The 23,260-nt window shown below is 40.3% G+C and overlaps 2 protein-coding genes and 1 long non-coding RNA gene across 5 annotated transcripts in view; 2 read left to right on the top strand and 1 right to left on the bottom strand.

The window, feature by feature from the left end:
* The first annotated feature begins 457 nt into the window (after nucleotides 1–457).
* Nucleotides 458–16,506, top strand: FBXO33 (F-box protein 33). The gene is made up of 4 exons (XM_005520276.3): nucleotides 458–966; nucleotides 7,331–7,441; nucleotides 10,360–11,045; nucleotides 14,519–16,506. The coding sequence occupies exons 1-4, from the start codon at nucleotides 458–460 to the stop codon at nucleotides 14,788–14,790; spliced, it is 1,578 nt and encodes a 525-aa protein (XP_005520333.3). The 3' UTR covers nucleotides 14,791–16,506.
* A 510-nt stretch (nucleotides 16,507–17,016) lies between these two features.
* LOC148184011 (uncharacterized) lies at nucleotides 17,017–17,606 on the top strand. Its single transcript, XR_015772902.1, has 2 exons — nucleotides 17,017–17,192; nucleotides 17,308–17,606. It is a non-coding gene; the product is annotated as an uncharacterized LOC148184011 (long non-coding RNA).
* A 2,493-nt stretch (nucleotides 17,607–20,099) lies between these two features.
* Nucleotides 20,100–23,260, bottom strand: part of MIA2 (MIA SH3 domain ER export factor 2) — a 36,457-nt gene continuing 33,296 nt past the window's right edge. For all 3 annotated transcript variants that reach the window (XM_014249947.2, XM_014249948.2, XM_014249949.2), the window contains 3 exons: nucleotides 22,042–22,118; nucleotides 21,451–21,685; nucleotides 20,100–20,674 (listed from right to left, as the gene is read on the bottom strand). In XM_014249947.2, coding sequence (XP_014105422.1) covers nucleotides 20,520–20,674; nucleotides 21,451–21,685; nucleotides 22,042–22,118 — 467 coding nt within the window. In that variant the 3' untranslated portion in view covers nucleotides 20,100–20,519. The remainder of the gene's footprint in view (nucleotides 20,675–21,450; nucleotides 21,686–22,041; nucleotides 22,119–23,260) is intronic.

Below are 23,260 nucleotides of genomic sequence, written 5' to 3'. Positions count from 1 at the left end.
CTCCCGCTGCGGAGCCCGCATGGAACGTGCTCCCGGGCGCGGCCCGCGCAGGAGGCTCCGCCGCACTGCGTTGGGAGCCGCCGGAGGGGCGGGGAGCGGGGGGGCCTCGCCGCCGGCACGGGGGGCCGAACGGCCCACGTCCCCCGGGGGGCGGGCGCGACGGCCCCCCCTCCCAGCCCACCGCCGGCACGTTCCACTTTCCCCGCGGGGTGAGCCCTCCTCCCTCCGCCGCGGCGGCTCTCGCGGCCCCGCAGAACCGGAGCGCGGCGCCGGCGTTGTCTTTCTTCGCACGCTACCCTCACGGCTGGGTAGTCCGGCCCGCCTCTCCCCGCCGTGCCGGGCAGTGGTAGCGGCCGCTCCGCCCCTTCGCCTCCCCCTCCCCCCCGGCGGCGCGGGTGGTGCGTCCCGGCAGCAGGCGCGTCCCGGCCGGCGCCCGCCCCCCCGCGCCGTGTCATTGATGTTGTTGTTTGTGTCGCAGGAGCCGCAGGCCAGGCCGGGGCCGCCGCCCGGGGCCGCCGCCGCGGGGCTGGGGCCGGCGCCAGGGATGTCGGTGTGCGGGGAGGCGGTGGGCGCCGGCTCCCTGCCCAGCGAGCTGGTGGTCCACATTTTCTCCTTCCTGGCGGCCCCCGACCGGCTGCGGGCCTCGGCCGCCTGCTCGCACTGGCGGGAGTGCCTCTTTTACCCGGCGCTGTGGCCGCGCCTCCGCCTCAGCCTCCGCGTCTCCCCCGCCGAGCGCCCGCGCCTCGAGTTCCTCATGCGCAAGTGCGGCTGGTTCGTCCGTGAGCTCCGCGTACAGTTCGCCGCCGACAACTACCCCACCGGCGGCGGCGGGGCGGCGGCGGGCGAGGGCGCCGTGGTGGCGGGGGACGGGGAGGCGCCGCCGCCGCTGAGCCCGCGCTGGCTCGACCTGCTGAGGACTTACCTGGAGCTGGTGCTGTGCGTCCTGAGCAGCGTCCGCAACAACAGGTACCGCCGGGGGAGCGGCGGTGCCGGACGGAGCCCCCCGGGCCGCGCAGGGCGCGGTGCAGCCGTCCCGCCGGTTTCTGCGGGCGGAAACAACGCCCGAGCCGGCGCCGGCCGGTTCGTGCTGGGGCTGGCCTCGGAGCCGCTGTGTGTGTGTGTGTGTGTGTTTGAGGCTGTGAGTTGGGCAGAAACGGGGACAGCCGCATCAAACTATCGAATTTTTATCTTGTAGTGTAGTTTGATGAGGAATATAAACGCTCAGACGTCCGGTCGGCGAGCAGCTGGTCAATACGCAGAACAAATACAGCTGCAGTGATAAAAAAGTTCTTCGTCTTTTAGATGGAAACGGGGAATGCAGCTTGAACGGAGCAAGTGAGAGCCAGGAGTTTGAATTTGCTGCATAACAAGGCAGCTTTCTCACTTAAAATAAGCCTTACTACGGGCAGACTTTAGACCTTGTATATGCTTGAAAGAAAGTATGTCATGAGAAATTAGGGGGAGTTAAAATTACAGCTCTGGTACGCTGAGTTACTGCCCCAGTAAAATACATTCACCTTTCTAGCCATCAGGTCTTCTGCTATAGAAAAGCTGAGTTTTCATTCCAGCTCTCCTCTTACCCGCTAATCTGAGGTTTGAGGAAGTTTTATGTTCTTGTGCTTGTTGAAAAAAAGGTTCACATGTAGGACTTTCTTGGCCTAATCGAATTTAAATGATAGAAATATTTTCCTGGTATGGTTTGTATTTAAGATGTGTTTTTCATATTTATTTTGGCAGGTTAGATAATTTTCTCAGCTTTGAGGTCTTTAACACAAAAATACTTGCATTCTCTTCACTGTGTGTGGGTGTGATAGAGATAATAAGATAATAATCAGATATCCTAATATGTGGCCTCTAGTCAGCACGTAAGACAGGAAAGCAGGGATATTACAGTTAAGTTATGATGAGTTTGGAAAGCCATGTAGGTGTTAGGCTTGGAAATAGTTAATATTATTTTCCTCTGTGTGCATATAGATTCACCTATCAAGGGAAGAACTGCAAGTATTTAAGAGTATCTTTAGGATGAATTAAACCTTGTGGATGGCCTTTAAAAAACTGTCTGCAACTGAGTCATGATCTTGTTCCTGCCCCCTTTGATTCCAGAGGTATTAGAGAGTAGCTTGAGGCCTTCCTTGTCTTTATTTTGAATTGTAGCAAGAGAACTTTAAATGCAATTCCTTGTTGGTTTGAGCTGAATGCAAATGTGGTGTGTGAAGTCTCAGTTCCTCTGTTGCACCCAGCAGGTACTTCCTGTGGTACTTCAGAAAACAGCTCGTTGCTCCCAGCTCACCTTTTTCTTAGTTTATTTCTTGGCCTGTGAATCCTTGGCGTGCGAATCATAATCATCTGTCTTGATTTGTGTTCTCTTGCATTTCAGGAGCTTTCACTTAACTGTTGAATCTGTAGGAAATCTAGTATTTTAAGAAGAAAAAATGTTGAAGTGATTGTGGTGATTGTCTGATGTGAGACAAATATCATGACATGGGCTTGGAATTTTAAAATCAGTATTTTCTACAGGAGACATTTCATGGGGGTGTTGTTAGAAAACGAAATTGTTTCTTTTTTTCCTCACTGAAATGCAATGCTGTCAAAATCAACTGAGATGTTAGAAGGCTTTTGATACACTTTTTCTTTTGAGAAATTCTCCATAGCCTTATCTGAAATCTGTACAAGGACACTGGCTTTCTGAAGTTCATTTTACAGATTCTGTATGTACACTGACTCAGGACTATAGTAAAATACTGTGCAGGAGTAATTGTTTCTCCAGTACCAGTTCTCTGGTAGATTAGTATAATTTTGGTGCTAAAACAGGGATGAAGAGTTACTAACTTCGATAGGATTTTGCATTGCCGTACTTTCTTGCTGTTCCTAAATAATTTCTGTGCTGCTCTTTTGGTTTTAAATGAATGGTGCATACTGGGGAGTACAGGGTACCTGGTTATTACAACAGAGTTTTTTTAATGAGCATTTTAAAAATTGGGGGAAGAGTGGCATAATTGACATTAAACATTTGACCTTTTTTCAGTTTTGCTTTCAGAATAGACTTTTTTTTTTCCCCTTGAACAGACTAGGTTTTTAGTTTATTTTTATGTTTGATTTTTTTTCCTTGCAAAGTAACTACATATAACTCACTAGTTTTCAGGTAGAACACTGGGTATTAGTTATTTAAGCAGATTTTTGAGATTGAAAAGAGGTGAGAAGGAGTATTAACATATGCCGAATTGGTGCTTAGTTCTTACTTTGACCACATGTCTAAACCAGAGGCTTTGTCACCTGTCTGATGCTTAGTTTTGTACAAGGAGGGACTGCAGTCCATAATTAATCAATTTCTCTGCTTCTCTTTATTTGTCTGTAACTCAATGACTATTAATAATTCCTTCTTGTTTTCCCTGTATTTCACTGTACACAAGATAGCTATTGTAATTTCCAAAATAATGGAAATTTTTAACTTCTCCAATGGCTGAATCACTATAAATGCATTCCTTTTGGAATTAAGTTTAGAACAGGACAGTCTTTCATAACTCCTGTCAGCCCTTATGATAGCTTTTTGGCAGATAAGTTAAAAAAACATTCTGTCTTGCACTTCAGAACTGAAAAGGGAGAAATCTGCCTTTGTGATGCTGTTTCTTAACTGTGTAATGTTGTTTTGGGGTTTTAAATTTATTACTAAGCAGTGTAGTAGCAACCTTCCTCCTTGCAAGAAAAATCATGTACTTTAAATGGCTACAGATTTCCTTGAGGATTTACAATATTGGACCTAAGAAAAGTAATTTACTAAAAGTAATGAAATTTCTAAATGCTTTCTTGGCTAGAGGAGAATGACGTGTGGTTTTGCTACTAAGAGCATTTTCTGCACAACATAAAATTGCTAGTTTCTAAGCAAATCGGTGTGTTAAGTCTCTAGAAAAATATTTTGGAGTGACCTTTGCTAGTTTTGATGGAATTAAGGAAATAACAACTTCTCTGCAACTTGTTTTTAAAAAAAAAATAATTTTTTTTGACAAATACTCCTGCTGCCAGCCAGTTACCATCCAAAAAGGTATGTTCAAGGTCTGTCTCATATTTGAAGCAGAGCTCAAGTTGTTTTGTGGGTGGCAGCATTTTACTCACAAAATATTGGGAGTAATATCATTGGGTCTTGATGAGCTCTAAAAATCTTTCATTTGTTTAATTAAGAGATACTAAAATAGCATTTATAGTGATCTGTAACTTTTCCATAAGCTTTTACATTTATGACAGCAAAATAACAAAGTGTTTAACTGTTTAAAAGCTAACGTTCTACTTAATACTGAGAAAAAGGGGTGTGGGTGGGCATGATGTTTCTTAAATCCTCATGATCTGCACCTTCTTGAGTTGATCTTTCAAAATTAAGTTCTAGAATGCAGAGTGGGAGTGTGACAAACTTTCTGTTTCCACTTGTGTGCATACAGCAGCTAATAGGCACCTGGTGATCCTTCAGTAGGAAAATCCAGTTCTTTTATGTATCAAAGTATAGTCTCTACTCCTCCTTCCTTGCTTACAAAGGAAGATAGGAAGGTAGTGACACACACACCCACCCCCCTCTTTTCCTGCAGCATGTTAAATTGTGTGACTTGCTTGATCTTTGCTATGGAAACAAAAATGCAGATTACTATAAAACTGGGCTATCTTGCCTGAGGTATGGTATCTCTTGGAGTTTCCAAAAATTGGTGAATCGCTCAAAACAGTAGACTGCATCTGTTTTTGTTGTTTTCTAATGACCTAAACCATTTTAATGATAAATTGTTTTCTGTTGGTTTGAACAGGCAGCTGAAACTGGCAGAAACTAGTATAGTAATACAATATGTGCCTTACCACTTTGTTCGCCTTGAATGTAAGCAAGGACATTTTGTGCTTTTTTTAACTGGGTATTAAAAAGACCAACCAAAACTGAAGTGGAGCCTAGTAAGAAGCTTATTATTTCTAGTGTGCTTTTTGAGCTAGTTGAAAATAAATGTTTTAGTAATCTTTCCAAAACACAAGTTTTCCCCCAGCTGTATGTACAGATACTACACAGGATTAAGATGCCATTATGACTTCTAGGAAAAGGTCATAAGTAACTGTTAAATAATTTTATTTAAATAGCAGTCACTTTACTGACTCTCTGAAATGAAGATGAGCAGTGAGCTGAATGTCATGGAGTTCTGTAACACTGCAAATAATAGCAAATATCTAACATTGTGTTGAACTGTGATCAGATTTGTTGACGGTAATAACTGTGCTGTGAATGGAAAAATAATTGGATATTGTCATTGGTGAAGTTTTCAGGCAGAGAACTTTTCCATTTATCTCTATACTGCATGAAATGGCAGTCAAAAAGATGAAGTAAAAATGTGTGGGACAGTAGTAATTAGTGTTCCATGTGTCCTGTACTTTGGTGGTTCTCTTAATGCCTGCTTACATCCTACTGTAGCACTGGCTGGAGGTATGAGTGGCACAAACCAAGACCTGTGTTTGATGTGAATTTGCAGGTGATTCAGAACTGTTCTGAAGACTGCATTTTGGCTCTTGACTCTCACAAATAAGTCACCAAGATCAAAAGATAAAGGCTTATTTTTAGCATTGGCTGTGAACACTACTTCTCACACCAGGTGGAGGTTTCTGCTACTTCCCTGTCATACCAGACTATCTCTTACAGCTTTTGAGGAAAAAAGAGCCCAAATTATTCTCAGTTGAGTGTGCCAATGTTTTAGGTTTTCCTGCCAAGCTTATTCTTCAGTAAGATCAGGCAATGTCTTAGTGAGATTTGTAGAATATTGATCATATTTTAAGGCTCAGTTTATTTTAGCGTATCATCAGTACAATAGGCCTGTATTTAAAATACATAATATTAAATGGTCAGAATTTCAGACACAGTTGTAAATTCTATGTATTTAACTCCAGTATTTGTCAGACTTTATATGAAGCTAGTGGATCTTTCTATTAAGTTGTTATCCTATAGGAAAAAAGTAGCAGGTGCAACAGTGGATAGATTTCAGGCAGTCAGTGTGCTGTTTTTGAATTCAGGAACTTCAAAACAGGTAAATTATGATTTATGGTAGATAACATCTATAGACTGCAGCTCATACTGACTAAAAAATATAAGACTTGGCTACTTAATCCTTTTTTTTCCTCCCCCCACCTTGGTAGAATATCAGGTTGTACTGTGGAGGTAGTGAACTGTGCCAGAGCTTCCCTATGCTTTGAGCATGGTAACCGTATTGCATTTTCCTCAAGGCTGGTTTGAAATACTAGCATATGCTTTGTGAGCCAGAGGAAATAAGGATTTATGGTAACTCACATAATTGTGAGCTACAGGTTAATTGGCATCTACTGTTTAGGATTAATTTAACTTATGTGTCCATTTGTGGTGAAACTGGAGTTTCTGCCTTGTTAATTATCAATTGTAGACAAGCCCTTGCATGTTAGGAGTAAATCTAATTTATAGTATATATAAATAAAGGAAATGTTGACCTAAAACTTAGCTACAAAAATAATGATCTTAATAGTAAATGCTACACAGCTACTTTAAAACTGCAGTCGTTTGCATACATCTTTCTTGATCTGTTTTAGGAATAGAAAAGATGCAAGTCAGAAAATTGAACTAGGGAAAGGAAAAGTGACTGTCTAGTGCACTGTGTTGTGTTCAACATCAACTCAGAGGTTCTTCTTTCACTTATTTTTTGGTATCCCTTCTAAAAGTTAAAATCATATGTCATGGTTGACTATTATCCCTTACTGATGAGGAGTATCAGAAAAGTTTCCCCTACTTTGATATAACAGAAATTAGACACTGATAAGGGTGTGGGGAGTTTTTGCTTTTCCTGAGGTTTGTGATGCCTTGATTGAGGAAGGTTTGGGCTCCCACTTGTAACCCAGTTGATGTAAGTGCTCAGGCAGGGTTGTTTGTGGTTGTGTTCTACTTGGGCATTAAATGCAGTGCTAAGTATTAAAAGGAGTAAGTATTTGATGTTTTCATCTGTGACACTTAACACACATATTCCAAGGATTCAAAATTGCATGAAACCACTCATAAGTTTTCCTTGTGGTGCTTTAGGCCTGCTGAAAATACTCCTGACTGACTGGGAAGCAGTATTTGCTCTTACAGCTGGTTTCAGCAGTTTGTGTAGTCCTGTTTCCCCTTTATACTTCAGTCTCATTTTCTGTAGTCCCATACATGCCTGCATTTCAGGACGGTTGTAAAGTTTCCCAACACAGGCTATGTGTCCTGTGTAATAATGGCATTTATTGCCTGCATTTGTCTGATCCAGAAGGATTTCCCACACCATTTTAGTTTTGTGTACAGATTGCTTTTTGTTTTGTTGTTTCCTAGGAACCTCCAGAAGTTGAGTCTCTTTGGGGATATAAGCATTCTGCAGCAACATGGAACTATATCAAATACCTACCTTGGAAAGGTTGACCCTGATGGCAAGAAGATTAAGCAGTAAGTTATATTTGTAAATTATTAAATATAGGATAATAATAATAAAAATAGATAACAGAACACAGAAATTCCTGAAATACATGAGTGAGAAGCTTTAAGTTTTTTAACAGGGTGAAAATCTAAATTCTTTTTCCTGCTACTTACATTAAGTAGTCTGGTTTTGTGGCTGTTGTATTTTTGTTGGGTTTTTTTCCTCCGTTCTCAGCACAGTGAGAATCCTCTCTTTCCTCTTTTCATTGTGTTCTAGAAACAATACTATGTTAATGCCACAGAAGGGGAGGAGAGATGAGGGGCTTTACCAGCACCTCTTACTATTGCTGTACATGAAAAAAAATTAGAAAAGGAAGTAATCTGTTGTATTTCACAAGAGTTGAGAATGTGTTTGTGTTAATGTTTTCTTTCAAGTTTGCTTGAAAGGCTAAGAACTGGAGAAAATTTTCTTAGGACCTACAGGTCATTGTACTAGCACCACAAATCTAAACACTTGGATAAATGCTTTGGTGCTTGCACTAAATAGTTGATACGCAGATTGCATTAAAGCATTTGCTGTCTTTTTAAAAGTTTCTTACTTCAGTTTCCACTGGGGAGAAAAGCTACCCTAGAGCTGCAGAGTTCTGTGTCATATTTCTTTTTATTAAATTTTGCAGGTAGTGCAACAATATTCTTTGAAGCTCAAATGTTTAAGGTGTATGAGAACTGCAATTTAAACAGATTTTTAGTGCAGTGAGGGATATAAATGGTAGTATTCTACTGAACACCTCAAAATTTGTCTTCAATAGTTCTGTAAAATATTAAAAATGATATTAAGATTGATTACCTAGGCTATTACAAAATAAATCCTACCATTGCTGCAACTATTACAGCACCTTTTGTGGGTGTGTATGGGGGGAGGGAGGAGTCTTTGGAAGAAATTTGATATTGCTGTGGTAGAATCTTTTTCTTTGGGGGATTGTGAGATAATCTGCCTTCAATTTAAGCATTGCCAGGCATAATTATGAAACAAACATTGCCAACCCCAAGTAAGGTTCATCTTAACTCTAAATGAATTTAGGAATAAAACAGAAAAACTACACTGTCTGTGGGTCTTACCCATTGTTTAAAACTGTTTCATTTGTGTCACAGTTGCAAATCCTCAATTTAAAATAAAATGTCTGGAGAAATCTGGAAATATTGAAGTCTTTTTACGTGTTGTTTATCCTAAGCAAAACCTTGGGAGCTGAGGTGTAATATAAGTACAATAACCATACCAGCTCTTCCACTTGGGTGAAGTCAGGCCTTGCAAACCCCAGTACTTTCATAGGAGAAGCAAGAAAGCACACATAGGCAAGGGAGGAAGTGAATAAGGATTTGCCGAGAGAGAGGATGAATGAGGACTGATCTTTTACCTTTATTACAACAAAAGGATTATGGGGCATCAAAGGTAGTAGGTGACAGGTTCAGAGCAAGCAAGAAGAGGAGGGTAATCACACTACAGAGTTCTTTATTATTGGATGTTATGCTTGCTAAATGCTTATGCCACTAAGGGAGGAACCTGCATGAATTTGTAGAAGTGAAGTCTCTGAGAGTTGCAAAATACATAAAGCCACCTCTGTTCAGAATTGAGTTACAAATTTTTGCAAACTAGAGAAATATTTGGTGAATATCCCTACGTGCTTTTCTTGTTTCTCTCACCTGAAGGTGCTAGTGTTTCTCTGCTGTCAGGATACTGGCCTAAACCTTTAATTTTGCCTGGACATTATCTCTGTTAAAGTGACATGGATGAGAATAAAAATTTTGTAATTTTTTTTTTTGCTTAGATATATAAAGTATACAGATCCTCATAGCAATAAAAGAAGTGTTCTGTGCAAAAGTATTACCTGATTTGGGGAACAAAAAATTCTGCTGTTTTTGTACTGGATCTCATTTCTTAATGTTTTATGGGACTGTCATAGCCTGGCTCAACTGCTTCTCTGTAATGCTGACCAGGCTTTGAGATCAAATACTTACACATGTGTCTAATGTGCTAAAAGAACACTTGTCATTTGGGCAGGAGGACTCTTTTGGGCCTTTACAGCTTTGGAGTGAAGACTGGAAAAATACTTACATGGAGAAAGTTTTTAAAGTTTTTAGAGTGTGGCTGTACTATTTGAATTTAATATTGAAAATTTCAAATACTTCTGTTGCCTTCTTGAACAAAATATCTTAATGTTAAGGACATCTATTCACAAAAAAATAAAAGGGGTAGGAGAGGTGGGTGCATCAGAATAAATTCGTAATAATCTGGCACTGATAATTTGTGATTGAAATGTTACTGGGTCCAAGTTGTTTTGGTAAAACATGAACCTGTTGGCACTTGAATATACAGTTAGTTGTGCGTTTGGAATTACTTAAAGAATCTTGTATGTTTGTTCTTTACCCTTTAATGAGCAAATCAAGCAGGTAATTTCACATCATTCTAACTAACTCTCAAAATCAAGTTTCTGCCATCTTTCATTGGAAATTACTTTTTTTCCATGCTAAATTTGCAGTTCTGGAGAAGTTAGGAAATACAAAAAGCTGTTTTTAAAAACAAGGGGTGCATTTGAAAGGCATTACAGGTTTTCTTATTTGCATAACCTTAAAATGTATATGGGAGGGTGTTAAATGCATGCTGGAAAATACATGAAGTGAAGGTTCATAGCGTGTCACTGTTTTGGAAGACAAAGTACAAATTTCTTTTAGTTTACAATTTTAACCATTTAAGTGCAGTGGATGTTAAAATGTTTTGGGAGGTCTGCAGTCAGGTTGCAGTTGACAAGAACTATAATAATAGAATCTTCCTGCAGAATAAGGCTATAAATGAAGGAAGAATAATTCTTGAATAAAAAAATTGAATGGTACGCAGTTGGTAAGACTAAACCATGTTTAATAGGATCATTGTCTGTTTTGTTTGCTTACAGAATCCAACAGCTGTTTGAAGAGATATTAGGCAATAGCAGGCAATTGAAATGGCTGTCTTGTGGGTTAATGCTGCAAATAGTAACTCCCACATCATTGTCCTCCTTATCAAACCCCATAGCCAACACCATGGAACATCTGAGCTTATTGGACAACCACATCCTTGGTAATACCACTCTTATCACTGCGGTTGAATTGGAGCGCTTTGTGAATCTGCGTTCGCTCGCTTTGGATTTCTGTGATTTTACAGCTGAAATGGCAAGAGTCCTGGCTGACAGCAACCATGTGCCTTTGCATCGACTGTCTCTCCTGGTCCACAGTGTTTCCATAATGCACAAGTCATTGGACAATATGCCAAAAGATGAGAATTGGCAGGCGTTGACTCGCAACAGCACTAATCTTCGGGTCTATATAATGGCTTTTGATGTCAAGAGTGATGATATGTTAAGGATTCTTAAGCCCAGTATCCCCCTAGAGAGGATTCACTTTGACAGCTATGTCACTTGTGTTTCAGGGGCTGTTGTTGACCTCATATCCAGGCAGTATGACAAGTTCCTCACTCATTTTATACTAATGAATGATGTGATAGATATGTCTGCCTTCCCAGATCTCAGTGACAACCGGAATGAAGATCCACTTGTCTTATTAGCCTGGAGATGCACAAGACTGTCTCTCTTAGCTGTTCATGGTAGGTAACACATTGTACGGGCATAGTATGTGACTTTTAAATGTTTACAAGCCTTCAGCCTTTCTAATCAGCGTGTTTTAGTGGCATGTTACTCAAAAGGCTGCTGCACCATTACTAGACATGCTGTTGTTGAAGGTATTCATTGTATATGAGTTTTAAACGTGCTTGTATTTTACTAACTTCTGTTGAGAAGTCACATAGGGTTTTATTAAACTCCTCAGAGAAATGAGGGTAGCTTAAGAAGTGAGCATTCTAGGAGGCTTATCCTACAAGTGGTCTGCCCTGTGCCAGTTCCATGAAGTGATTTGTTGTGTGTATGTGAACTGAAAACATTTGGTGTTCTTCTGTGAGCTCGCATGCTGGCAAGATTAGATGATTTTGCTCCCTGTTTGTAAATAACATGAGTTAAGTACCCCAGAGCTGAGAAGAAGAAATTTACCAATTTGGTAAGACTATCAGCAGATGAAGGCTGAAAAATATGTGGAGGGGGATGCCTCACTGTGTGTGTTGGTGTCACCAGTAATACAAGAGCTAGGTTTATCCCACATATTTATTTGCCACATAGTAGCAAATAACTTTTAGAATTTATTCAGCTCTGTTATCAATAGAGCACTTGGTGGTAGAAGTTACATCAGTGGCAAATTTTAAGGCACCTGAAACTGAAATAATGCAGAATAATGTTTTTTTATTTCTGCTGGAATCGGCTTACCAAGACCAAGTTTGCTGATGCACGAAGTAGTTAAGCGATAACTGTATTGTGTTGCATAAGAATAAATGTGTTTCCTCAGACTGCTTGGGGGAGTAAGTCTCCAGTTGTTCAGTACAAACAGGAGACCTTCAGCAGCAGGAGCTGGACATTCAGATTTCTATTGGTTGAAATCAGAATGTCCTGCTGTATTTGCTCTCTTTTTTTTTGTTTTTGCGGTCTTTTACTGAAAAATCATTGCTGGGGGCAGGGGAGGCATGATCCATTCAGCTGTCTCTCCTTAATAGTTTCCAGGTGAGACAGATTTTGGGTACTGGTACATGACTGTACCAGTCTAGGTGTGGATTTTAGCAGTTTCTTCTAAAATTTGGATACATGTTTGAGGACCTTTAAAAAAAATTAAAATTGTGTTACCTTAAATTATCCTGCTACAGAAAAGTCTTCTAATATATTATCTAACTTTAAAACCTAGTGAAACATCTGAACATAAGCTTGTGTACCATTTAATACCAGGCTTGTGTGTGTGTGTTTATGTGTATGTTTCCTCTTCTGGTACTAGTTTGCTTTTGAAAAAGCTTTGATTTACATCTACTTTTGGCTGCCGCTTGTCACTGACCGAAAGAGGAAGGGGAAAACATATGTTAAGGACACTTTATATGGGTTGCCTCAAAATTATCTTTTGTGGGACATCATCGTCTTTCCACCAAGGTAGTGTGTCCAGGAGCCAGAGGAAGGCAGATGTTAAATACATTCTTGCAGAATGAAGAAAGGATGTAAAGAGTCTGTGGCCATTTGGGATGGGATGGAGACAGGATACTCATAGTGGTATGATCTAGCACTGTGAATGCAAAGCGTGGTCCATCCGTGAGAACAAAGGCCTTTTTTATTTTTATTTCCTTCTTAAGGGAAGGATACTTCCACATGGGTTTTTATGACTTTGTGTTATAAACATACTGGTGAAGTTTTATTCTGTCCATGAGCAAAACTAAAGTTGAAATTTTTGCTAGCGAGGAAGAATAAATTACAGTGTGTTCATGGTAAATTTGTTGTTCAGTGATACCAGTAGTGAAGTAATAATTTCCTCTTACCTCTGAATACTTAGCTGGACAGAGACTTTCTGGCAGCTGGGAGGTCACAAATTTCAGGCAGAGCTTTTGAAAGGAGAGTTAATTTAAAATGAGACTAAGTTGGGAATAAGATGGTTGTTCTAGTGCATAGAGTTACATAAAAAGTTACATACAGCAAAAGCCATATACCTGACCACATGATGGTAAAAGGGCTTTTTTTTTTTTTTTTTCCCTTTATTCTTGCACTTGCTTTCAAGGATTTCTTTAGTAAGTTCCTTTACAGTCAAGATAACTGGAAGGTGGTGTGAGCTCCTTCATGTCCTGACAGGAGTGTGTCATCATACAGGGAGGAATTTTCCATTGAATTCAATGTCCCTGTTAAGGAAGGGACATTGAATTAAGCCACCTGAATTAAGACGGCTTCATCTTCTTTGGACACTTGTGTTGGAGGTGAAGTATCCAGAGATGAACATTGTGGGAATTCATGCATTCCTAAGAGTTAATATACCAGAAATGAGCCTTACAGATGTGGGCTGGCTTCTTTGTTGAAAACATACCCTAACGTATTTCCAGAGACACAATAGTAAAAAGTAAAAGGAAACAGTATGGATAGTTATTTTCTTTATTGCTTTTACATATTTTCTTCATTCTCTATTTTATTTTATCTATTATTTTTGTGTATTTTATTTTGATACATTATCATGAAGAGCATGTTAAGTGCATTGTTGGAAGACAAAACCACAGTTAGCTTTTGCTTCTCAGCAGTTTAGCTTTCCCAGTTCAAATATTGTGCAGACTGCAGCTTTACTTGGAATCTACTTGGGCATCTCACCAAGAAGCTTAACACCTGCAAGAATCATGATGAAGGCAGAAATGAGCCTTGCCTTTTGCAGTGGAAGGGCTGATTTGGCAGAGCTCCCCAAAAGGGAAGTTCCCAGACCATCTGTGGTTTGCATCTGAATAGGGAGGAGCTTTTCATTTCTCTTAGCCAGGGTACAGAAAGCTTACAGGTAACTGGGGAGTAGGAGTTTTTGAAGAGGAATGCTAATATATACTGTGAAGAGAGGAAAACTTTGTAATTATAGTTTATCTCAAAATAACAAGATGCATTTTTTAGTTTTTTTACACATACATAGATATATATGTACACACACGCTCATAAACACACACACACACACTGGGGTGACCTGAAGAGGCTGCAGAGGCTTCTGGTTTGTGTGCGTGCTGAGTTTTTGTTTGTTTGGTGGTGGCTTGTTTGTTGCTTTTTTTTTAATAAGTTTACTTTCTAAAGCAATGAAAGCAAATCTTTTTTTCTAGCATAAGCAGAGTTTTTAAGCAGTCCGTTTATGCATTCAGTTAATTGATAACTTTTTTCATTCTAATTTTACTACAGAGTAGATCACAGGAGGTTTGAAATTTTATATATATAACTTACTGCACTGCTTTGCAAGTAGGAGAAAAAGATCTAGAAAAGCTTGATTAAAGTATCTGAAATATTTTTATACTTTCTTATTCAGAGTGTAAAATGAGGGCTTCACTACTTGAAACCAGAAAGCCCCCACCATGCCCTAGGGGAATTCTGTCAGATGGGACATGATAGAATAGGTTGGGATATTGGGATGGTCTGGTATTAAGTACTAAAAGTAAGAAAACGCCTTGTAGAAAAATGACAGAGCGCCTTTGTTTGTGTTTCCCCATAGGTTACACAGTCTGGGCTCATAATCTTATAGCAATTGCTCGTCTTCGTGGCTCTGACCTGAAAGTACTGGAAGTCACAGAAGAAAGCATTGAATTCGACCAAGGAGAACTGGCTGATCAGGATGTGGATCCAGTACACAATTTCATTGAGCAAGTGTCTCTCGGATTGGGTCGCCCTTGGCACGCTGTCATGGACATAGAACTGCTCAGTGTCTTCACTGAGCCAACCCGTCACTTTTACAGAGAGATGCAAAGCTTCAGTGAAGGCATTTAGCTCCTTATTTACAATTCCTGTGGTTACATATGCAAGTAGGGTCCTATTATGTTTTTTCGGTAGTGTGAATTAACCCCTTTTGTGCTGTGTTTAATCAGTATTAGCTATATAGAATTATATATGTGTATTCTACTTCTTGATCAAAGAACGTAGTCGGGTATTGGTTTAGAAGCTGAAAGTGGCAGTGTTTAGGGTTTTCACGGTTAATGGACTTGTCTACCAAACCTTGCAAAGATACAGCCAAAGGCTGTCTGAGGTTGCCGGCTAACTTTACTTTAATTGAGTAACTGCATTTTGAATTATTTTGCTATTATATATTGGAGTTCTGTGCTCGGGAGCCAACTGTTTTTAATACCCATATCCATAGCCCAGTGGATTTCTATGCTGTCATTGTGTGCTTAATCCAGTAGCATGCTACTTAATAGGCTTAAGGGACGAGAAGTCTATCCAGGGCTGTTCACTGTAAGACTCTTACCTTGCTTGATTTCACATGCGGATTCTGCAGCATGGCTTAACTCCATTCTCAGCTTTCCTTAGCTGCTAAGCGGTGGTGTGAAACACTAGCGTTCAGGCTCCTGCACTTACAGATTCACTCCACAAAGCTGTAGTCTTTTGGATTCTTTGCAAACTCCTCCTTGTTTGTTCTCATGTTCTGTCATCTTCCTTAAAAGTTAGCTTTGGGCCGAAGTTTAAAAGGAAAAAGCAAGAAATGTGCACTCCGGTGAGGTAAACGCGTAACAGTGAAGATTTCAATACAAAGGTCTACACCTGCAAACAAACATTAGTCGTGAAATCCCTAACAACCAAGTCACTGGATTTTCTCTGTCAGCGCCTGTGTCAGCTGCCAAAGAATAGATTAAAAACGAAGAAGTGCCCACATGCTGGCAGGGGTAGGCCAACTTTTGGCCAGCCAGATACTGCTAGATTGTAATATATAAGGTCGAATTTCGACCTGTGGTACACAGCTGTGCTGTGGCTCAGTCAGCAACCTCAGAACTCTTAACAAACATGCACCTGTTTCACTGTGAATAGTGAATGTAAAGGAAGGAAAGGAAACAAATACAAAGCTTGTTCTATCACAGGTATGAGCTGCTATGATGCATGAAGAACATTCCATGAAGTATGTTTTAAAATCTTGTTATATCTGAGAGGCTTTAGAAGCCGATGTAACTGTTTCAGGGCAACCGCGGTACAGACGTGGTCTCTGTGAGACTTCCACCTGACCCCAGTTTTAAGTGGTACGAATGTTGTGCATTTAATGTTTAAAGGACAGTCTGCAATAATAAAGTAAGTGGCCAACGTGGGTGCCCAGCAGTGCTGAGACCTGGCTGCTATATTGTAAGCTTTGGAAAACACAATTTATGCAACAGATGTCCAGATATGATTCTATTTATGGAAAAAGTTTATATGTGTTTTACAAATGGTTTTACCATCTTATATTAAAATGACCTTTTGACAGGTGTGCGCTGTTTTGTCTCCAGTGAGCACATACCATGCGGATTTTATATGTACATCAGTAGAGTGAATCCACTGGCACAGTGTGTGTATATGCCAGATGTGGTGAGATTTTATCTTATAAATGTGATCAGATTAAAAAAAAACTCCTGACAGAAAATGTAAGGAAACCAGCTGAATGTTTGAATTGATGACTGATGTTGTATGGTTTATGTTAAATGTTATATTCTTTTAATCAATGAATAAAGCATTAAAAATTGATCGCTGTATAAAATACTTTATTGTTATCAGCATGAAGATTTTTAGAATTAAAATGCAACATCGTTCATAAGATGTGTATTACTAGTAGCTCCCATTGTGTTTAGGTCAGCAGAAAAATCTAAAATAAGTCACACGATTTTTTTTAATTTGGCTGAATTTTGTCAACATTTTTTGGGGTGGTGGAGGAATGGGAAGGATGCTTTGCTAAAGATCAGACCAGTTAGCACAAACAATATATCATTATATGACCTATTAGACTGATATAGTAAACTGTGGATTGTAGACTATAGAAGACTATTTTTGAGAAATTACTGCATCAATTGCAATTGCTTAAATCAAAATCTAATGTGCTCAAGAAAAATGTGTAGTACTTCTTTGGTGTCCCACTATTAAATAGATTATGAATACCTGCAACGCTTCAGTTTGACGTTTTATCTGTCCTCAGAGTACACAGCTGTGCCTTCTGAATGAAAGCTGCAGATGTCTGCTCAGCTGTTGGAGAGCTGCTGTGCCCTGCAATGGCTGGCTGTGCTGTGAGGCTTGTCAGAGTGGCTGGTCAGTGTGTGCGTGCCAAGCACGGACTTTATTTGAGCTTCTGAGCTTCACGTTACGATAGCCCAAACTGCTGCCAAGTGTGAAAATTGCACACTGCTTGTTCAAGCAGTTTCCTAGATCTTCCAGATTTGGTAAGAAAGATCATTTGCCGACATACTGAAGAGATGGTGTGGGTAATAAAGATAAGGTAAATATGGTTACAGCTTTTCATATTCCAGTAAAGTGAAATATTGGGACTTGTCTCAGTGCCTTTCAGGGCTCGGCCTCAGGAGGGAGGTTTATGTAGCAGATCAATCTGATGGTGACTGCTCAGCAGCATCTGAGCCTGAAGTTTGGTTGTGAAGTGTTGAAGATTTCAGGAAGTCACACAGAAAAAGCCAGAAATGAAGAAAGCAAATGCTGCATCATCTGGTTTAAACAGTTGCAGAATGGTAATTTTCTCTCTGCAAGCTACTGCATTTTATGTGTAACTGCCTTACTAAACAGTTGGGAAGTAACCTGTTTGCCTTTCTGTTGTTATAAAAGTTTTAATCTGTTTGGTCTAACCTATTTTCTGCTTTGTTTTAATGAACTTAATCTTGAATGATAAGATGAGGAGCAGGAGAAGCAGCCCACTTAACTACAGGAGAGAGATGTGCAGCCCTTTCACTCGCTGCAGTTGCAGCTAGAGCTGGCTCCTAGCAATCAGTGGCTGTCCATTGTTAGAATGCTCCAGGTCTGATATTTTTTCATGCAGCCTGAAGTCTGCTCACTGGGTGTGGCTTGTGTTCAGGGAAGAAGTCAGTGTACTCAAAACAAATGGCTAGAATCTTTCTGTCTTGGAAATTACAGGGAGTCCAGTAAAGCAGGAGTGTGGGGTGAAAGCCATACCTTGAGCAGTGCTGGAAAAATGCACCCGATTTCTATCCTGTCTTAGGAATAAGGAAAAGTGGTGTTTGTTGTCTGCCTGTATTTTCAGCAGTAATCTTAATTAGTGATACCAGGATGAAGGGATTCAAGATGAAGCGATCTGTAATTGTTAGGAAATTACGATGATCTTAATGTTCTCTTGCATTTGGAGTGGGACCTTACAAAATACTGTGAAATTACTTTGAACTTGCATAACCCCATTTTTTAAATTATAAATTTAAAATTTATGATTTTAAAACAAAATTTTACCTTTGTTGTTTCTTTGTGTTTCCTGAAGAGATGGCAATACCAAGTTAGTCTTTTGCATTCTAGGTTCAGCAGGAGCTTGGAACACAAGCCTTCATCTGTCACAGCTAGGTTGCTTATTCTTTTTGGGGTGGGTAGAACAGGTATTTCCCTACATACACTTTTGTGTGTCCTTTCTACATTTGACAGATTACCATCTACCTGCTTCCTATTGCATAAACCTGAGCTTGTTTTCCAGATTTGAAAATAAAATTTTGGACTGCTACTGGGGAGGGGAAAAAAAATCTCAAATGATGCTATTCTCTGTACAGGATGATCGAATCCATGCTTTTCCTGCATTTTCTTAGTACAGCTATCCTTTTGTCTGCAGCTTTTGGTACCATTGTGGGCATAGACTGTTTTGGTGGAGGAAGAATTTTTCAGAGTTAACTTAGAATAAATATTTGGAGAAAATACTGTGTTTGCTCAGAAAACAGATACATTCATAAACAGTTTTTGCAGCCTCCCAGGTGAGGTGGGCAAGGAATGAAAAAGGTTTATGGCAGTGTTACCAGCCCAGGATTTCTGTGCTATACCCTGGTTCTCTGTGCAGGGGCAAGGCTGTATTTGGCAGTTCTGGTTGTTCCTAAGACTGATGACAAGAGTAAGGGTAAAACCCAGTAATTCATTTGAGAATCCTTGTGAAGTCTCTCAGGCAAACTCATAGCCATTAACTAATTGGCTAAAACTGATGCAACAGCCATGTTAAACTACATGGTTAATTTAACACGGATGATGCTTTAAAATGTCTGTTGTCAGAATCTGTCACTGAATTGCTGGAGTACAAAGGCTTATCTAAATGCTTTGAGGGGTGAGCTAGAAGCAGAAAGGATAAAGAAATTGTAGGAGTGAGCCACAGAAGAGTTCTACAGCTGAAAGAAACAAATGTGGGAATAATGGTAGGAGCAGGAATACTGAGCTACAAGAGAAAATGCTCCCTTGGCAGACTCGACCTAAGCAATTAAAAAAGAAGTGGGCTGTTTTTTTTGGTAACATCTAATTATGGGTGTGGTGGCTGCATTTACATTAAAGCCTGCAACTGTGTGTTATGTGTGCGTGCATGCAGAGAATGGAGCCTGGTGGCTGAACGGCTGCTGAGTTGGGGCTTGCTAAAACCAGTTTGCTTCTTTATCTTAGAGGATCCCTTCCCAAATGACTGAGTCTTTACATGGCTTTCAAGTTGAAGCTAAACTGTCAGAGCAGCCACCAGCTCCTAGCAGAAGTCTTCAGACTGTACAGTCACCTAAAAGCAGAGCTTGGCTCTGTCCAGATCCAGCCTGGCACTGGGCCCTGCCCTGGCTGCACTGTGCCTGCTGGGGCAACCACTCCTGCCAGGGAAGCACCAGACAGGAATCTGAAGAGGTGAGCAAGGTACCACAACAACTCATTTTATGGACACAAACTTATTAATGCTGCAGTTTGCCATTTCCTTGTACTTTTTAATTCTGCTTTTGTCCTGCCCAGCATTTTCCCATGCTGGTGTTAAAATCCAAAGCCTAATAAACTGAACTCATGTTGACACAGTAAAAACACACCCCTCCTATTAGTTTGCTGCAAATACATGTCTTCAAAGGCAAGGGCTGGGCTGGGCTGGGCCATCTCCTAGCTATGACTCCTTCCTCTCAGATCATAAAAACCCCCTGTATGCACCTTCAATAAACACTACTCCATTCCAGCTTTTGAAGAGTGATGGGAGAGTTGCTCAGCTTTTCTACTGCCTCTTCCCCCTCTTGTAGAACTTGAGAGCTGAAAGATCACCTACAAGGCCATGAACAAAGGGGGCTCGAGTGGAGAATCATGGTTATTCATATTCACCTATCTATTATACCATGTTACCAGTGACATTGCTTTCATTTTTTGTAGATTTTTATTAACTGTTTCCATTTGTTTTCACATCCTCTTCATAAAGCAGCAAGCATCACTTTTGGCATGCAGAGAGACTCCCTGTACAGCTCAACCAGCACAAAGCAGCTGGACTTTTACAATAAGGTTCACATGATATAATTTTATACACCTCTGAAGAGACTACTCAAGTTAGAAATACTTAATTTAAAACGACTATTGTACAGTGGAAATCACTTATTCACAATATTCATAGGTATTTAATTCTTTATTTACAAAATACTATCCTGAGAATTTTCCCTATTAAGCTTCAATTTGAGCAAAGTAGTTTGTATAGACCTAAGTAACGATGGTTACTTAACATAAAGAAAAATGCCAGTAGGAGAGCACAAAACTGGTTCAGGACATTCCTCAAGTGACTGTCAAGTCTCCTGCTGTGGTTCTGATTCTACAGCTGTATTTGATGGATTTGACTGAGATGGTTCAACTCTATTTTCAGGAGGAGGAGGTGGAGGCAAAAATCCAGGTCGTTGAGGTGGATAGTGAGGATAAGGTCTCATTGGAAATGGACTTCTTACTGTGAGAGAATCAGAGTAATCCAGTTAATATCAATCACAACAGTAAACATGTACACCTGCTCCTCTTGCTGGCTTGCTGCTCAGCTAGGCCTGTCTAACTAGAAGTCACATGTCAGGACACAGAGATGCCAGGAAAGAGGAGAGCAAAACCATCCCTTTTCTCAGTAGTTACCCACTATAGTCTCAGCAGCAGCCAGCCACTGCCAGTTCCTGGGCTGCTGCTGCCAACATCCCCTTCAGTCTGCCACAGCAGCCCCTACATGCTACTCCTTACAGATATTTTGGCAGATAAATAGCTTAGATCTTGACACATACTCAGAGAACAGCAAGAGTCAGAAAGCAGTCTGATACTTACACCTTGCTCCAGTCATGCAAACTCCAAGCAAAAACAGTTGTTTAGGGACCGTGAGCACACCTCTGAGTCAGAGGATGAAACTTTTAAGACTTACGTAACATGTAATTTCATAGGAAGAAAAGGATTAAGGTAACCACCTACTTGCTTCCTTACCCCCAAAACAAATCCATTAAACCTGAACAGTACAAGTAGGTGTATTTTCCAGCCAAAGCTAGTATTTGTGAAAAGATCAAGATGAGCTGTTGTGAAAAAGGAAGTGTCCAACACAATGAACCTTCATCAGAAAAGATGCTCCCTGTTCGCTGACCTAAGAAGCAGTGTGTGCAAATCTGTACACGTGTACCCCCTGTAGTAACTCCCCGCCTGCACAAAGCACTTGTGTTCATCAGCTTGAAACAAATGCTGGCTAAAGGCACGTACTTGGCAGCGAAGGGCGTGGAGGCCCGAAGTCTCGTACTGGAAAACATTCCCGTGGCCCATACATGCCAGCAGGAGGAGGGGGAGGGAAAGGAGGTCCTCGTCTCATGAAAGGTACTGGTGGTGCTCTAGGATCCACAGGCATCAGCGGAGGTCTGACTGGAGGGAAAGGTGGGGGTGCAAACCCTGAACTGACAGCTTCACTTTCAGGTGCCAGTGACTGATCAGGGAGCGAGTTCTGCAACACAAGGAAACCAGGAAGTTAGAGGAGGGAAGGGGAATATCTCCAGTCCCATCAGGCTCACTTCTATGTACGTGTGACACTAGCTAAGAGCAAGGCTATCTATGTGTACTGACCATCTGCTTGACCATAGTTTCATCTTTTGGGATATAATTAATTTTCAACAGGGATTACATTAGTCATACATCAAAGTCATTCACAAGTCAGTAAGTGTTGTGGTCAAGTATACATATAATTTTATCATTTGCACTGAAGAGTGCAATATAATGTGACCAATGGACCACAGGCAAATGTTTTTGTGTTTTGCAGAAAATTAAAGCTTCTTTAAATCAAGCTTCCCTTGAGCTACTCACGCTCAGGTTAGAGTGATCTTTCATCCCATCTCCACTTGGTTCTGCTCGTGGGCTATGTTCTGAAGATGTCTGCCCATCTGTATGAAAAGATAAAAAAGCTATTCAGTGCTGATCTCTTTCCAACGATTTCAGTATTTTTTTCTGAAATCAGGACAGATTGGCAACAAAACCAACAGCAAGCAGCAGTTCCATTTTCTCCCTCCCTCCGACTAACAGTTTATTTCTTCAGAAAGCCGCATGCTGGGAATGGCTGTGCTATGATATGCTCTTGGCACACTTGACACCAATTCAAGTATGACAAAAACCAATTCCTTCCTTGGCTGACAAACATCAAGGAGACTTCCAGAACTACCTCAGTTTTGGATAAGCAGTCAGAAAATATATAATAATAACAATAATAATAATCACCATCATCATCCTCCTCCTCTCATTTGCCTTATTTACATTATAAGTAAGGAGATAAATAAAAATTTCCATGTTCTTACTTTTAAACTTTTTGGGAACAAGTATTTTCAATAACAACTGGAGAAAATTATTAAAGGGAATTGTCAGAGAATAGAATCTGACTGGATATAAATATATTAAATATATATAATAAATACACTTTCTTTAAACAAACAAACAACGCCCCAAACCTGGGATTTGAAAAATTATTTCTTATGCTTCAGCTTGAATAGAGATGATTATACTAAAAAACAAACCAAAACAAGACTTCTAACCAGTGACAGAATTTTTATGTGCATGTTTTATTTCTATTCCTTGAAAGCAAACAAAGCTTTTTACTCAATGAACAAACAGGTCTTTTCAAAAACTCTAAATTACTTGTCATTTCAAGCAGGCCCTTTCTTGTTGATAATATTGGTACTTAATCTAAAACATTTCAACTCCTATGTCACACAGAGAATATTCATGCCTTGATATTTCTGTTGTGTAACACTTTCCATTTTAAGTCCTGATGAAGTTCCTCACAAACTCTGTCAACCTTTAACTCTTCTTTCTGACAAGTTTCCTGCTCCAGGTACCTCCTCAAGTGAAAAGTTTTTATAGTTCGCCACCCCAGCTTAGGAAAATCCATGTTATTTTGTTCACTTTAAATAACATTTTGATCATCTTCCTAAGAAGTGTAACTTGTTAACTCCAACGAGTGGGAGCCTTGATTTCAGTACTGTGAGACACTGCTGTTCTGAAGTCAGATGTGCTGGACAGGCTGATTTTAGGT

Source organism: Pseudopodoces humilis, chromosome 7 (assembly GCF_049639895.1).
Source record: "Pseudopodoces humilis isolate 2021_Gansu_Grassland_sample_001 chromosome 7, ASM4963989v1, whole genome shotgun sequence".
Lineage (NCBI taxonomy): Eukaryota > Metazoa > Chordata > Aves > Passeriformes > Paridae > Pseudopodoces > Pseudopodoces humilis.
This window is presented reverse-complemented; position numbering and strand designations above follow the sequence as displayed.